General features: G+C 28.0%; 4 protein-coding genes across 4 annotated transcripts; 2 read left to right on the top strand and 2 right to left on the bottom strand.

Moving 5' to 3' along the window:
* Positions 1 to 21: 21 nt before the first annotated feature.
* On the top strand, positions 22 to 3,292 carry Set8 (SET domain containing 8). The gene is made up of 7 exons (XM_034325585.2): positions 22 to 137; positions 258 to 450; positions 993 to 1,210; positions 1,288 to 1,423; positions 1,503 to 1,864; positions 1,923 to 2,113; positions 2,188 to 3,292. The coding sequence occupies exons 2-7, from the start codon at positions 387 to 389 to the stop codon at positions 2,396 to 2,398; spliced, it is 1,182 nt and encodes a 393-aa protein (XP_034181476.2). The 5' UTR covers positions 22 to 137; positions 258 to 386; the 3' UTR covers positions 2,399 to 3,292.
* A 71-nt stretch (positions 3,293 to 3,363) lies between these two features.
* LOC117604943 (uncharacterized) lies at positions 3,364 to 6,542 on the bottom strand. Its single transcript, XM_076688348.1, has 8 exons — positions 6,076 to 6,542; positions 5,889 to 5,996; positions 5,750 to 5,815; positions 5,556 to 5,671; positions 5,212 to 5,490; positions 4,938 to 5,145; positions 4,638 to 4,864; positions 3,364 to 4,560 (listed from the first exon to the last, which is right to left on the bottom strand). Exons 1-8 carry the CDS (start codon positions 6,121 to 6,123, stop codon positions 3,627 to 3,629), a joined length of 1,986 nt encoding a protein of 661 aa, XP_076544463.1. The 5' UTR covers positions 6,124 to 6,542; the 3' UTR covers positions 3,364 to 3,626.
* An 84-nt stretch (positions 6,543 to 6,626) lies between these two features.
* Positions 6,627 to 12,224, top strand: Elp1 (elongator complex protein 1). Its single transcript, XM_034325571.2, has 12 exons — positions 6,627 to 7,230; positions 7,306 to 7,734; positions 7,809 to 8,306; positions 8,374 to 8,588; positions 8,676 to 9,082; positions 9,152 to 10,226; positions 10,295 to 10,488; positions 10,553 to 10,817; positions 10,903 to 11,039; positions 11,123 to 11,277; positions 11,350 to 11,413; positions 11,475 to 12,224. Exons 1-12 carry the CDS (start codon positions 6,811 to 6,813, stop codon positions 11,534 to 11,536), a joined length of 3,921 nt encoding a protein of 1,306 aa, XP_034181462.2. The 5' UTR covers positions 6,627 to 6,810; the 3' UTR covers positions 11,537 to 12,224.
* A 139-nt stretch (positions 12,225 to 12,363) lies between these two features.
* Positions 12,364 to 15,629, bottom strand: LOC143305319 (G2/mitotic-specific cyclin-B). Its single transcript, XM_076688349.1, has 6 exons — positions 15,435 to 15,629; positions 14,173 to 14,751; positions 13,843 to 14,082; positions 13,638 to 13,756; positions 13,286 to 13,556; positions 12,364 to 13,204 (listed from the first exon to the last, which is right to left on the bottom strand). The coding sequence occupies exons 1-5, from the start codon at positions 15,462 to 15,464 to the stop codon at positions 13,301 to 13,303; spliced, it is 1,224 nt and encodes a 407-aa protein (XP_076544464.1). The 5' UTR covers positions 15,465 to 15,629; the 3' UTR covers positions 12,364 to 13,204; positions 13,286 to 13,300.
* Between the last annotated feature and the right edge of the window lie 278 nt (positions 15,630 to 15,907).

Here is a 15,907-nt window from a genome sequence, read left to right as displayed (position 1 = left end):
GAAAATGATTAAATCTTGATCTACAAAAATTATTCAAAGTTATTAATAAAATGAATGTAAAACATAAAGCATGCAAATTATATCTAATTTAATATGTAATAGTTTATCGTTGTGGATGGGCAATGGCGACATATCCGGTATGGTATTTCGGTATTGTTTGTAATTTCTACCTTGTCGTACGTGAAGAATGCTTTTAACGGATTGAAGAAATTATTAACAATAATTGTTTATATTTCTGATTCAAATATTTGTTGTAGTTGCATGTAACACAGATATACGTTGAAGAAATACAAATGTAAAAATTCGAATTGCTAAAAATCGTTTGCGTTAGATACCCTAGCGTTGACGTGAGTTGGAGCAGTAATCTCGCATAATTGAAATTTTGTATGAGAAAAATAATTTTGGAATTCGATCATTACGTGAGAAAATCAAGGGATAACATGAGGAAAGGTACGAATATAATTCGGAAAAATTTGTGTACACTTTCACTTAAGATTTTGTGTTAAAAGTCAGGTTATGTTTTGAGAGATTTCACTTCCTCTCCTTCTCCATTTCGAACGTTGTATTAGAAACACTGATTGTTCAAAGCCTCGGATAATTTTTTCAAATCTTATTTGTAATGTTCTCGCCAAATTTGTTATATATCTATTTTTCACAGTGTATTTAAAATGTGATGTAGAATATAACAAATTTGGAATCTGTAAATAAGCCTTTACTTTGTATATATATTTTAATATTATTTGCTGGTAGTTGTTAGTGCAAATTGTACAAAATTAAATTAGTTAAGATATTGTGGTTATAAACAGTAAATGTATAATATTTATATAGACATGGATCATATAAGTATAGCTTATATAAATACATACATATACCTTATGTATTATGAATACATATCATGCATAGCATAAACTAGAAAAGATATAATGTATTATTATAAAATTAAGACAATAGTATATTATATAATTTTACAATTGATTAATGGATTATTATAGCAAAAAGAAAACAAAAAACACAAAAAGAGCAGATGAAAAGTGTAATTTGTACAAGGGCTGCTGTAAAATCTACACAGTGTAATGATATGAGTTCCCCACTGAAAAAAGAAGCCAAATTAGATAATAATATGCATGTAAAAAATGATAATTTAGATGAAACACATTCAATGACTGAATATAAATCACCTGTCCACATAGATTCGTATTTCTGCCAACGAGTATGTACTTTATTTTAAATACTATATCATAATATTGTTTTCTTATGTAGAATAATAATATATATTTTGTACTGTAGATCACAAATGTTGAAAGTTCAAATATTTCTAATAGCAAAGCTTCCATATTGTCTATTGAAGAAATATTCTATACCAATGAACAGATTAATGTACAAAATGATATCCTCACTGATGTTGGTCACTTCAGAACAGATGGTAATATATGTACATTGATTGTCTATGATACACATATTTTTTTAAACAGTGTTAACAATGTAATCAATATAAATTTCAGAAACACCTGTAGCAGTACCTATTCATAATCCATCTACACCACATAGGATAAATATGCCAAACAATCATTTAGAAGATTCAGATGAAGGAAATGATAAACACAAAAAACCAGTAACTCCTGAAGTTAATATACAACAGCAAGCTTTAAAAAAGTCTGCTAATCGTGGTCGTAGTAAATTAAATAGTAATCAAATTATTAATCCACGTTCAACAAATTCTTCAAATGACAAAAGTACAAATCATAAAGTTACCGATTATTTTCCCGTGCGTCGCAGTATAAGAAAACCTAAAAAGAAAGTGTTAGAGGAAAAACAACGTGATATGGAGAATAAAGTGCTTGAACAAGTAGAGGAAGGGTTAGAGGTAAAAAAAAGTTACATAAAAATAAATGAATAGTAGGAACCACAAAAATTTGTTACAGGTAAGACCTTTTCCTGGTAAAGGTCGTGGCGTCGTAACAACGCGAGAATTTATGAAAGGAGAATTTGTAGTAGAATACATCGGTGAATTAATTGACCAAGTAAAAGCAAAGGAGCGAGAAGAAGAATACGCACAAGATCAGAACACCGGATGTTATATGTATTATTTTCAACATCGTAATCAGCAGTATTGGTAAGCATGTTATGAACAGTGGATATGTAAAGGATTATAAACCAGAGATTATTTATGTGTCACTGCATTTTTAGTGTCGATGCAACAAAAGAGACTGATAAGTTAGGTAGACTGGTAAATCATTCAAGAAATGGTAATTTAGTTGCACGAATAATCGAAGTAAACAAAACGCCTCATCTGGTACTTACGGCAAAAGAAAACATACCTGTTGGGGTAGAGGTAACATATGATTACGGGGATCGAAGTCGTGAAGCTATTCGTCATCACCCATGGTTGGCATTATAGCACCTTCAGATTAATTAATTGCGTAGTATGGAATTGTATTGTACAGAATTCTTTTAACTGATTTTATTCCTCCTATGAAGGAACATTACATATGGAGAAAATTTTAGTTGAATTTTACAAAAAAGCATACATGATATAGAATATATTCGTATATCTGCTTCGTTTAGTATTTACATATTTCCTTAATTGTTTATCGAAAAATCCATTGTGTGTCTATTTTATATTGTTTTTTTGACTGTCAAAAAAACTAAACTTACAGAATATATGTACTAAAAATTTGTAATATCTTTCAATATATCTAATTATGTACTATTTTAACACTTCACAATACTTATCTCTTACAAATTTATAAATATCCATTACTATTCAATTAATAACAAATGCTTCATCTAGTCCTAGCTTTAGTCTAGTATTTATTAAAGTTGGGGGTTTTAACTACATACCTCAATATACTAGGCCAAAACTTCTGGTTGAAGGATTTGTGATACCATGACTCGGAATATTTTCATGTTCTAAATTTTAAATCACGGAGTACTTCGATCTCTGTACTGTAATATTTATGTTTTAAAATGACTTTGTTTCTATCAATTGGTCACTGCCATGATTCAAGTAACGATCCAAAAGAAAAGATACATTGGGAGTAATTTCTCAGATATCCCGAAAGAATAAACAATGTCTTCGTATGAAAAAAATAGTTTTTAGTAATTATGTTAAATGAATACACATAGAATTCGTATATTGTGCACCTAAGTACTTTCACCAATATTTCATCAGTATTCTTTTATCTTTTATTAATTTACTTATAAGTAGTAGTACTAGCTTATAAGACACTTGTTCATTGTAATTCTACAGTTTTATTGATATGTATTGTATTTATGTAATAATGTTTAATATTATTTATTCATACATTGAAGTATTTTATATAATTGATTTCATGACAATTTCCAAATTAAAATTCCATGTTGATATTAATATTGTAATATGTATTGTTGTTATTCATTATTATCATTAGTAATATGCAAAATATGAATTGTAGAGATACATTCTTGTTTTAACCACATTGTGTGTAAAATATATATTATTTATTTTAAAACTGTAAATAAATCTCAAAAATATACTATCATTTGCGTGCTTCAATGAATATCGAGTATTAATGATAATGAAATACAGTTTTGTTAAAAAGGATAAATATGCTTATTTCAATATTTTCTTAATAATTGATCGAGTTTTATTGATCGTTTGTATCAGTGATACTTTCCTCATCTTCAGAATTTTCACCACTACCTATAAACGTTTCTTCGTCAGCTTTTAAAAACGGTGGTGGCAAGAACGATGAAAATTCTTTACTTTTTGGTAAAGTTATAATTGGAATTGATAATGTTTCTTCAGAAGAAACTTCATTCAAATCCTTTTCTTTTAAATTTGTTTGACTTTCGGATAATAATTTTATGTTATCAAGTTTTTCAGACACTTGATTTAATTGCAACTTGTCAACTGGGCTATTATAAGTTTGCTTTGTTTCAGTATGGTTCTGTGCTACTGCAGGTGTGTTAAATGAAGGCATTGGTGGAGGTATAGGAATCTGATAATGTTGACTATCTGCAGTAGTTTTTTTCATTACGCTTTTATACATTCGTTCGAGGGCTTTCGATTCTCTTTCAGACATCAATTTTTGTTTATCAATTAAAACATCCTTTAATTCGGACATGAAACTTTTAATTAATGATTTGTCCCGTTTATAATTGTATAATGAAATTTCATCGCTTTCATCAATTAAAGGTTTCAAATATTCTTCTTTAATGTATTCTTCAAATACTTCATCTAGAATTTGTGGTTCTAAGTTATATACAATAGGAATATCAGAATCTGGGACTGATGCTGAAATATTTGTTTCTATAGGATTATTTGTAAAATTATTAATTTGTGTTTTTACAAGGAATAAATTACTAAATTTGACAAAATCTTTTGCATTTTCAATATCTTTCTGAGCTGCATTCAACTTTTGTTCTATATTTTCTACCATATCTTCACATGTCATGGTTTCACTAACATTATCAATATCCTGAAGTATTGATAGTATGTGACTATAAGCTAATTGTAACTTGTTGGAAGCTAAATATACGTGCATATATAAATCTTGCCACTGTGTTGAAAGTGGTCCCCTAAAATAATAAAAATCATATATGTATAACATATAACATTCTTATAAATAAAAGAATTTCCTATAAAACATTCTTACTTGTATTTGTACACCATTGGTTCCACCTTAAAACTATAGTATGCATTGACAATTTCTGACAGTTTGTTTTTATATACTGTCAAGCGTTTGATTAAAAATCGTATAATGTAAATTAATTTTAATTCCGGAATTTTGCTATAAGATTGTTGCCAAGTATAATTATCATATGCAATAGCCATTAAATGTAACATTTCTGATTGTGTGAGAATGTAGGTGTGATATAAAGTCTACTAAAATAAAAAAGTGTAAGATAATATGTAACATATATAAATTACATACATAAATTATTTTCATCTTAACCTTCAGTTTTTGATAATGTATTTCACCCTTTATTGTAAATGATGTAGATTCAAATTTAGTTAATAAATGTTCATGAATAACATTTGCTGGTAACAATTTTATAAGAATTAAGGAGGTGCAGTAATGAATATGTGAAGCATTTTCTAAACAGTTTACCAAATTTTCTACCATGGGTTGTAAATATTTTAGCCTATCTGCTGTAAGATTGCTGTGAAATAAAACATTAATTACTCACATTATATTAAACACCTAAAATTTAAGTTAAGAAACTTACTAAAATTGTTGAGAGTTCTTTCCTTTGTTCAGCTTTATTTTATACCCATATTTCAAAATTTTTAATCCCTTTTTACAAAGACTGAATAAGTCATTTTGTAAGATTACAAAGGATCTTAAATCTACATATGATTGTATTCTCAAACACTTTATATAACTGATGTAACATAATACAACAGATGTGAAAAAATAAGTAAAACTTTTATACTGAGTTTTATATGCAATATACATTGCAGGTAATGAAAGTACACCAAGTGAAACAAACTGTAACACTGTAGTCCTGTAAAGTGTTAACACAATTACCATCTCATTTTTTAATTTTTACTTGCAGATTCAGATATTTACCTCCATGATCTTAAATGATATTTGTCAAGAAAATTATGTATGGCAATTGCATGATCACTTAAGAGTACTTTTGCATTTAAAATAGTGTTTATCTGCTTGTAAGATAAATCATCATCCTGTTAAAGATAAAATAGTACTTAATATAACTCCCACAAACAAAATATTATACATTATCATATATGTTATATTTATACCTGAATAATTTTTAAACACTTAACAAAACACTTTCTTAAACAATCTTTTACACTGTATAAAAGGCCCTAAAATATAAAAATGTTTATTACATTAAACAATTAAATGTTAATTAATTTGTAAGGAAAAATAGAAATATACAGCTAATTTAGATTCTTTTTCTTCAGTTTTGATTATAGATTTAGGTATTAATACACTTTCAAAATCCATGTACCCTAAATTATATAAATGTTCATATATAGCAGTGCCCTAAAATCAAAGAACAAAAGTTATGAGACATTAACATTGTCATTTTAAAATAGTATAAAATGTTAATAATACTTTATACCTGTATTATTACATCTTCGTCTTCATTATCAATATTATTGATGTTCATGATGTCAATTATATTCAAACAAAACAATTAATGTATAATTTTATATTAATTTGGAGAAATAAAATTTTGTTTTGTTAAAATACACTTGTCATAATTGATTATTACTACACTGTAGGTTAGAAGAATACATTTCATTACATAAATCGCTTTGCTGAATCCTTATAGTATCAATAATATTGTTTTTTACTGCACATATTCGTATTATTTAATTTATTCTATTTGTGTATGACTTATTTTGTATACAAAATCATGTAACAAATACAACGCAATAGCTTACATTTTGTTATGTCCATATAATAGTTTGCCTGAGTGTGATACATTTATATATATACCGCAGTTCACCAGAGTCCATAACTGCGACGCGCAGGTTGGAAGATGGTGGGGGAACGCAGCGAGCTCTCTGCTAATCGCTTTCCACTTCGTTTGGGAGTATCGCCAATCAGGGCGAAGATGCGTACTAGAGATGCGCGAAGAACGAAAACTGGTCTTTTCGCAGTTATGGACTCTGGCACACTCTGTATATGTATTCACATGTAACATGTGGTTAGGTTAGGGTTAGGTTAGGGTACATTATTTTGCAATTGTGCATAGGTTAAGACTCAAAGACCACGCTTTTGTACTAATAAATTACAACAAACTATTTACATTATCCTTTTATACATCATAGGTATACATAATTATTAAACAATGAAAAATTTGACAGTGACTCAACGTGCTGGTAGATTTTTGGAAAGTTTAGAAATTCAAATTTCTAACGATTCAAACATATTACACGCTGTTAATTCAATCAATGATGACTTTTATTTATTATTGAAAAATAAAATATATAAAATTCCCTCAAACTATAAAGAAGATGTAGTTTCATTTGATATTGATGAAAATTTAGATTTTATCGGATTAGAATATTGCACCATATCTCAAGAATTATATGGTGCTTGTAAATCAGGCGATATTATGAAAATAAATGATTTTGCATGTGAATTAAAAATTCAATTAGATGTAAATTTACAATGTATGAAATTAAGTCCAGATCATGAAATAATTGTATTGGTTACTGCTAATGATGTTATGATTACAATGGTATCAACTTTTCAAATAATAGCAGAGGTAATGATAGTCTAAGTCTGTGTTACAATTTACATTTTGTTATACATTTATATCTATCTAAAATGAATATTTTAGGTTGATTTGCATGCACCAGATGTTGGACAGAAGCAGTTTATAACTGTTGGTTGGGGTAAAAAAGAAACTCAGTTTCATGGTTCAGAAGGAAAGAAAGCTGCAGTAGCTAAACCAATAGAACAATGTGAAAATGATTCAGATGATGAATTATGTAGAATAACTTGGCGTGAAGATGGTTCATTATTTGCTGTTGGTTTCTTACATTATGAAAATAAAATGAGGCAGTTCAAAGTATTTAACAGAGAGGGTATTTTACAATACACAAGTGAACAAATTAATGGTTTAGGAGAACCATTATCATGGAAACCATCTGGTAGCTTAATTGCAACAACACAGAATTTGTGCAATAAATATGTTGTTGCATTATTTGAAAAGAATGGCTTGAAACATAGAGAACTAGTACTTCCATATAAAGCAAAAGGAATGAGGGTATGTCTACATTTATTTTTCTTTAAGAATTAAAAAATTAAAGTTAGTATATTAATCTAAAATTTATGTTATAGGTAAAGGATTTATTTTGGTCTCCAGATTCAGAAATTCTAACTATTTGGAGTCAAATGGAAGAAGATTCTTCTTCAGTAGTACAATTGTGGTCTGAAAATAATTATCACTGGTATCTAAAACAGTCAATTAAATTTCCCATTGATAATTCACTGATTTGTGCAACATGGTGTACAGCATCATCTTTGAAAAAGCTGATCCTTCTAACATACAAAGAGTTTATTGTTTATGATTATAATTGGGCTGTTCATCATAGTAAAGGCAAAAGTGTAAATGACAAATCTGTTGTTGGTGTAATTGATGGAAATAAATTATTAGTAACTGGATTTAGAGTAGGCATAGTGCCCCCACCACTAGCACATCAAACTTTGGAAACTTCTGAATGCATAAATGCTATTGTTTTTGCACCAGATATAAAAAATGAAGATACCTGGATAAACAGTAATACATTCTTTTGTGTTTCTGACACTAATAAATTGGTATTTTACAAGCATATAACTGTAAGTATAAATAGATTGAAAGTTCGCAAAAGTATGATAAATTCCACTAAAACATATACAAAATTAGGATGCCTGTCTGTTGGAGTATGAATATATTGGATCATATGATATTAGATGGAACAATACAACAAAGTATCAAAATTGTTTATATAATATGCATCATTTTTTATGGGTTGATGAAAATAACATTTTATGTTCACTATCAATGAACAACCAAAGCTTGCTTTGTATTCTAACATTAAATGCAATAAATGATCAAGGTCGAGAACAAGTAATAGTGAGGTATAGTTATTTTATACAAAAGTTTTATATGGAATATTTTTGTGTTTTAGGAAGTACAAAATTTGTATGCGTTTTTGTTTCTTTCAGACAAACACATATTATGGAAGGTTTAATTCAACATATTATTCCATCTCCTGATCCAAAAGAAGCATATATAATTGTAGAAAATTCTGTTATAAAATATACAGAAGCAGGAATAATTCCAATTGACATACGATTACAGGGCTATATTTATAAAGTAGAAGTTGTGAAAATTGGTACTAAACACATTTTTTTATCATTATATCACAGAAACTGTTTTTCAATTAATGGAAAACAAATTGCTAACAACATTACAAGCTTCTTCGTTCATTCCGAATTCTTGCTTCTCACAACTGCACAACATACATTAACATGTGTTAATTTGAGTGAAGATGACCTCGAAGAATTAACTAAGCAGAATTTGACTATCAAACCATGGGAAAATAAAAAGCCAGAAGAAACATCATTTACAAGTATGTGCTATTGTGAGGTCATACTTTCTATGTAAATAATCTTAATTGAAAATGTAAATAATTTTCTAGATCTAAACATAAGACGTCTAGAGAGAGGATCTCAATTAATAATATCAGTTCCAAAAGATTCAAGAACTATTTTACAAATGCCCCGTGGAAACTTGGAATGTATACAACCACGAGCATTGTCTCTGTATATAATCGGATTTTATTTAGACAATTATAATTATCTGCCAGCATTTGACTTGATGCGCAAGCAACGAATAAACTTGAATTTAATTTATGATCATGATCCAAAGAAATTTATCGAAAATGCAAATAAATTTGTGGACCAAGTTTCTAAGCCAAGCTGGTTAAATTTATTATTGTCAGAATTAACAAACGAAGATGTTACTACAACGATATATGCAAATTATTATCGAAGAGATAAGTCGAAATCAGATATTTTGACGAATAAAATTGAGGTAGTTTGCGATTTATTACGACATATTATGGAAGGGAGGAATAAAGATAATCGTCTAATTCAACCGATATTGATTAGCTTAGTTAAAAATAAAAATAAGCAAGGAATAGAAGGTGCACTGATTAAGATAAATGAAATTAGAAAATTAGAAAACTCGGTAAAAAGCGAAGAATGTATCACATCCGATGAAGCATTGAAGTATTTATTATACATAGTGGATGTGAATGTATTGTTTGATATAGCTTTGGGAATGTATGATTTTGATTTGACAATGTTCATTGCATCTAAATCACAAAAAGATCCTAAGGAATATATTCCCTTTTTGAATAATTTGAAGAAACTTGATGAAAATTACATGAAATATTCTATCGATTTGCATTTGAAGCGTTACGATTCTGCGCTTAAACACATTGCCAAAGAATCGAATAAATTCAATGAATGTGTAAATTTGATACGTAATCATGATTTATATACAAAAGCTTTAAAACTATTTGGAAAGGATACTGAACAGTACAAGGAAGTAGCTAGAATGAACGGAGAATTTTTAAAAAAACAGAGACAATATCATGAAGCTGGAATTATGTTCCATAGAAGCGGTGATTTTAAGGAAGCCTTAAATGCTTATACATTAGCTGGTAGCTGGCAAGATGTTATTATTCTGTCCACCCATATGAAATTAAGGTAAATATGAACATTCAGACTTACAAATTTTAATACATCTGTACGTATATAATTAAACAATATTGTAGTGAAACAGAGAAACGTACGTATTATAAGGATATGGTAGAACATCTGAAAATGAATAAAAGATACGAGGAAGCTGCTCACATTTTAACAACATACTTGAAAGATCCAACAGAAGCAGTGATTGCTTTATGCAGTGGCAAACGTTGGAAGGATGCTGTTAGAATTGCTTATGACACTCAAAATTTAGATTTAATTGGTAGGTTTACGCATTTAACAATAGTTTTATAGTTAATTTAATACTTAAAATTATTATGTTCTAGAATTGCATGTGAAATCGAGCGTACATGAACATGCAAACTACACAGTATATCAGATACAAAAAAATAAACAAGATTTTGAGCAATATAAAGCGCGTCTGGCTATAGTGAGAGATAATATTTCTCAACGAAATATGAAATCATATAATGACATATCTGACAATGAATTGATATATAATAATAAAGGTATTTCCGATATTCTTAGCGATACAAGTAGCGTTGCTAGTTCAACTTCAAGTCAAAAGTCAAAATTTTCTACTTTATCTGGGTAAGAAATCTGCACATAGATATTCAACATTATTTAAAAACCTTATTTACAAGTTATAATTGCACCGGGAATTATGCATTTTCAGAAGGAGTTATAGATCAAGTAAAAACCGTAGGAAACAAGAAAGAAAATTTTTAAATTTAAAAGAAGGCAGTACTTTTGAAGATTTAGCATTAATACAAGCTTTATATCAAATTGTCAGTAATACATACAAAGAAAGAGGTTTGTATACTTGTTTACAACGATTGATTGCACATAAAATCTTAATATTACGAAAACGTACACATCGATATATTGCATTTCAGATGAATTATATGACTTAATTCAAATGCTTTTATATTTCGATGATGACGAATATGCAGAGAAAGTGCAGAATTGTATGGAACAATTTCTTGTAGCTATAGATAAAAGTAAATCTGAAATTTGGAATAAATCTGCACCTTCGAGCCTAATAGAAATGGTATACAATAAATAAAACTTGTACTTAATGTAATTAGCAATATTAATTATGACGCATTTATAAAAATTTTAGGAAAACATGGAACTTACAACATTATCTGAAGTGCAGGGATTATCTGCATGTCAAAAATTAATTGGTAAGTTAATATTGCTTGCTACAAATATTTAATGGTACTATCATATTTAATTATTTTTTAGAACCTTACGTTTTACGCCCGCCGGTGCCTAGTTCTTTATCTTGGAAACTAAATATATTTTAATTTTGATTACAATAAATTTTTTGTTAAGTATATATAAATCGTATTTATTATGACTTTTGATCCATTTTAAAAGAACTAATCAGATTTACTTTCTTACTTGTTACATATTTTATTAATACTTATTAAATTACCTAAATAAAACATTTGTTTACTTTGTAATTAATGTTATGTTGTACAACATTAGTCATGAAACCGATAAGAAAAATTTTGCGAAGATTGAGTCTTACACTACCTCATCAAATTTTATTATAAAATCACAAATATCCTGATATGAGATTATGTATAAATATTACAGTTTAATATTCAAATTTTATATTATTTTGGGAACATTGTTAAAGTTTATTTTTTACTGAAGTTTTCTTTACATAAATTTTATACAATCTACGTTTGAAACACGCAAATAATCTGGCTAAACACCAATAATGAACACTTACGTTCATCGATATAATATTTGTGAAAATATTGATATCAAAGTATAAATTAGTATCGTCTGGAATACTCGTATATTTTCATATATTAATGTTAAAACTATTTATAGGACTAATATCAAAATAAAAATGTTTTTATAATCGCGAATAAAAATTAAAATTTCATCAATATTTCAGTATAAAAGATATAATTTATAATTTAAATACCTACAAATCTTGTTTTAAATTAAATAAAAATTCGACAAAATATTTAAGGGATCATTTCATAAAAGATTTAAAAATTATTTCAGTTTTAGTTGATCAATCAATAATTTATAATTTATGAAAGAGCTAACATTGATGATCCGGACATTAAATGTAACTAATTGTTATTATTACGATGTAAAATAGGCTTTCACGTTTATTTTTTTTTGTTTCAAAAAAACTTACAATTTTTAATATTTGTGGAGAACGGATTTGTATTTAAAATTTTTTTTTTCTTTAATACTTACATATTACGTCATTTTGTCGAATTTTTATTGAATTTAAACCAAGATCTTCTGACAAACGTCGTTCGTTTTACTATAATAATCCAAAATATAAACTTGTCTCTAAAACTTTACTATACTCTCATGCTTCTTCCCTTTTTGCCTATACTAGAAAACTTTGTATACAATAAATCTAAATTCTGTAATTACGTGGAGAGATAAAGAAAACCTTTAATAAGTAATTTACGTGTAAACATATACTTTTAACAAATAAACTACTCTACATATGACAGTCCATTATACTTACGAATAAAAGATACTCGATATAAATTACACGTAATTCCTTGTTTAAGTTTTTCTTTTCTTACGAACTTTGTATAATCCCGTAATATTCAGAATTAAGATGGCTATGTCTTATTTTTAATAGGACTCGCACCTTTAAAACAAACATTTCAACATTCATAATTATAAACGAGACTATCATTCACACGTTTCAAGTTTTAACTAGAGATTGAAAATACACAAAAATTTAAATTTTTTCTAGCAATTACATATTCTTTTATTACATACTTTATATAAATATAAAAATGATCAATTAATCCAATGATTTTGATTATGGTAATATTCCACACATATACGTAATAGGCTTTTTTAATTCATTTACTTCAATAAATTTCGAAGTGAAAGTCATCATTAGAAATAATGAATTAATTTAAGGATGAATGAAGATAGTCTCGTCTCTCTTTTTTCATTTCCGGTTTCTGTTTTCCCTTCTGAAAATGGATCGTCTATTTAAGCTGCAACTTATTTTGTCCAACATAATATTGAACAAACCAACATTTATCTACAATTACCACTTAAAATGCCTATTATACTCGTTCCTTATTCGCGGTAGCTATAGCAATCATAGCTGACGATCTAAGTTCGGGACGACTACTGATCTTCATATATTTTGGTTGCGCGTATTTTTTCCTTACAGCTTGATATTTGCTTTTATCCGCGTTAATCATAATAATTGCTGTCTCCCGCACCACGGGTAACACATCATTTTTAATATAAGTACTGTAATGCGCCAAAGTATGTGTCCAGACAACTTTTTCGTCCTCGTCATCGGTACCAATAATTCTATGTAATAACGAATTATTAGTATTAATGACTGGTTCATATTAATCGAGTTTTTCTATATTTCCTATAAGAAAAACTTACGCAAAGGCTAAATATATTGCTGCAGCTGCAATAAGACTTGGTGGATAGTGACACATTTCATAATATACCAAACTTTGCTCTAAGAAATATTTAGCCATTGTATGATGTATGGGAAGTGCCTTATAAATACATAATTTATTAAACAAATAATGCTATGAATTTGAGAAATAAGAAATAAGAATTTATACAAAGTTATGAAACTTACCTTTCCAGCTTTGCTGTACCTCCTAAGAAAATGTAAAGGCAATGGTCTGCCAAAAGAGTAGTCCAGTGTTTTTACAATAAGCATCTCCATTTGTAATATCTCTAACTTTGAATATGCATTATCTGTGATATATACAAAATCATTTATGTCTGGAGAATACATTTCTTCATATTTGCTGGCAATAAACATAGCTGTTACACCAACTAATTGAAGCCTTTTTCTATCTATTGAATGGAAAGCCTGTTGAAAAAGCTAGGGTTTATTTTTAGGGTACAATTTTTAATTTTTCTTTTCTATCTTTATATAAACATATATATTCTGGTAACAAACCTGTAAAAATCTATCAATAATAGCAACAGTAAGATATAATGTCTCTTGCATTAAATGAAACTGTTGATGAACTTCGACTAGCCAATCAATGAGTACACTTCTCATTTTTGGTGTAACTTCCAGACCATTTAGATATCCTTTTGTGATAGGAAACTTACTCTCTAGATCTCTTAGGTATGCATATATGTCATTACTATAAATAGAAACTAGACTAGGATTTCCCTTATCTTCTTCATCAATATCCTCAACTTCCAAAAGATCTGAAGAGAATGATTGTACTTCCTTTTTTGAAGGAACTGGCACCACATTATTTTCTTGAGGAACTATAACTTTTACTACAGGCTTCACTATCTGTACAGGTGCTTTTTCTGATATCTTTTCCGCTGGTTTAATAATTTGTTTTAGTGCTGCTACATTTTTCTTTTCTTTTGGTAATAAACTAGGTTTATTAATAGACTCTACACCTCTTAATGTGTTCACTTTATTGCCTATTTCTCCTAAAGCAGCTCTTTTTGTCTTTAAGGGTATTGAAGTTGTTGAAGACTTCAAATTCTTCACATTTTCCTGATTTATGGTTGTCTGAAAATTTATTTTATTCTACATTCTAATTGTAATAATAGTAAACTTAAATTATTTATTTACAGTATTATAGAAATACATAGAACTATGAAAATATTTAAATAAAGTTCTAATGATTCTTTCCACGTCATTTGTTGAATACATAACTAGTTGAATGAATAAAATTATAAAATTAATTTTCTTAAATATTTAAGCACAACTAAATATATACAATGTTTTACTTATTATTTAAAAAATTCTTTGTATATTCGTATATTTTTAATACATAAAACTACATAAAAAATTTGTTATACAGATAACAATAATTAAATATATATCGAACAATACAGGTAAAAATTATTGGGACCTTTGAATAACATTAGCACATAAATAATAAACATTTATTAAAATGAAGAATGCTACATGAAGTATCGTTTTAAGAATTCAAGATAAAATTAAATTGGAATTCTTTACTATTACGTGGCTGTAGGGATTCAGTGAAAGCAGAATCCGTATAAAATAAATTATCCTACAACGAGAAATAAGAGTAAATTATGGTAGCTATTAGTTCAATAGACTTTAAAACGAACGAAGGGCATTTAAAGATGTCAGGAACAGACGGTTACCCTATTCTGTTGACCTCCCTCATCAAAATTCCGCAGCTAATAATCCAACATTAATTGTTTTATAAATCTTAAACTTACCGTGAGTGCAGTTCGATTTCTTAATGCCATTATTAATCCAGTTAAAAGAGGATTTTATACAACGGTCAAAATCAGTTTCCTGATACAGTTACTTCCACCGTTTCCCAAACAACGTTCACCTCGCAGTAACGACTCTGTCGGTTTGAATTTGTTTAGTCGTTCGGACGGAAGTTCACCCTCTGCGGATGTTAGTATACAGAAGAAAAACCGCGAAAATTGAAGTTTCTGATTGGCTGGTCAAATGGTTACATATTTTAAACAAGTAGTCAATTGCACTTCAATTTTTTCATAAATTGACAAATTCTAAATTCCTATTTTCGTATCTTCTAAAATCATTAAATTATCGATACAAAAATAAGCTTTACTAACAAGTGCAAATGTTCCTGTTAAAATTTATTATTTTTATGTGTACTTAGAATTTATTTTACGCAGCTATATAGATATATTTTATTGTATAAATATATATCATTAAT

Source organism: Osmia lignaria, chromosome 5 (genome assembly GCF_051020975.1).
Source record: "Osmia lignaria lignaria isolate PbOS001 chromosome 5, iyOsmLign1, whole genome shotgun sequence".
Taxonomy (NCBI): domain Eukaryota; kingdom Metazoa; phylum Arthropoda; class Insecta; order Hymenoptera; family Megachilidae; genus Osmia; species Osmia lignaria.
This window is presented reverse-complemented; position numbering and strand designations above follow the sequence as displayed.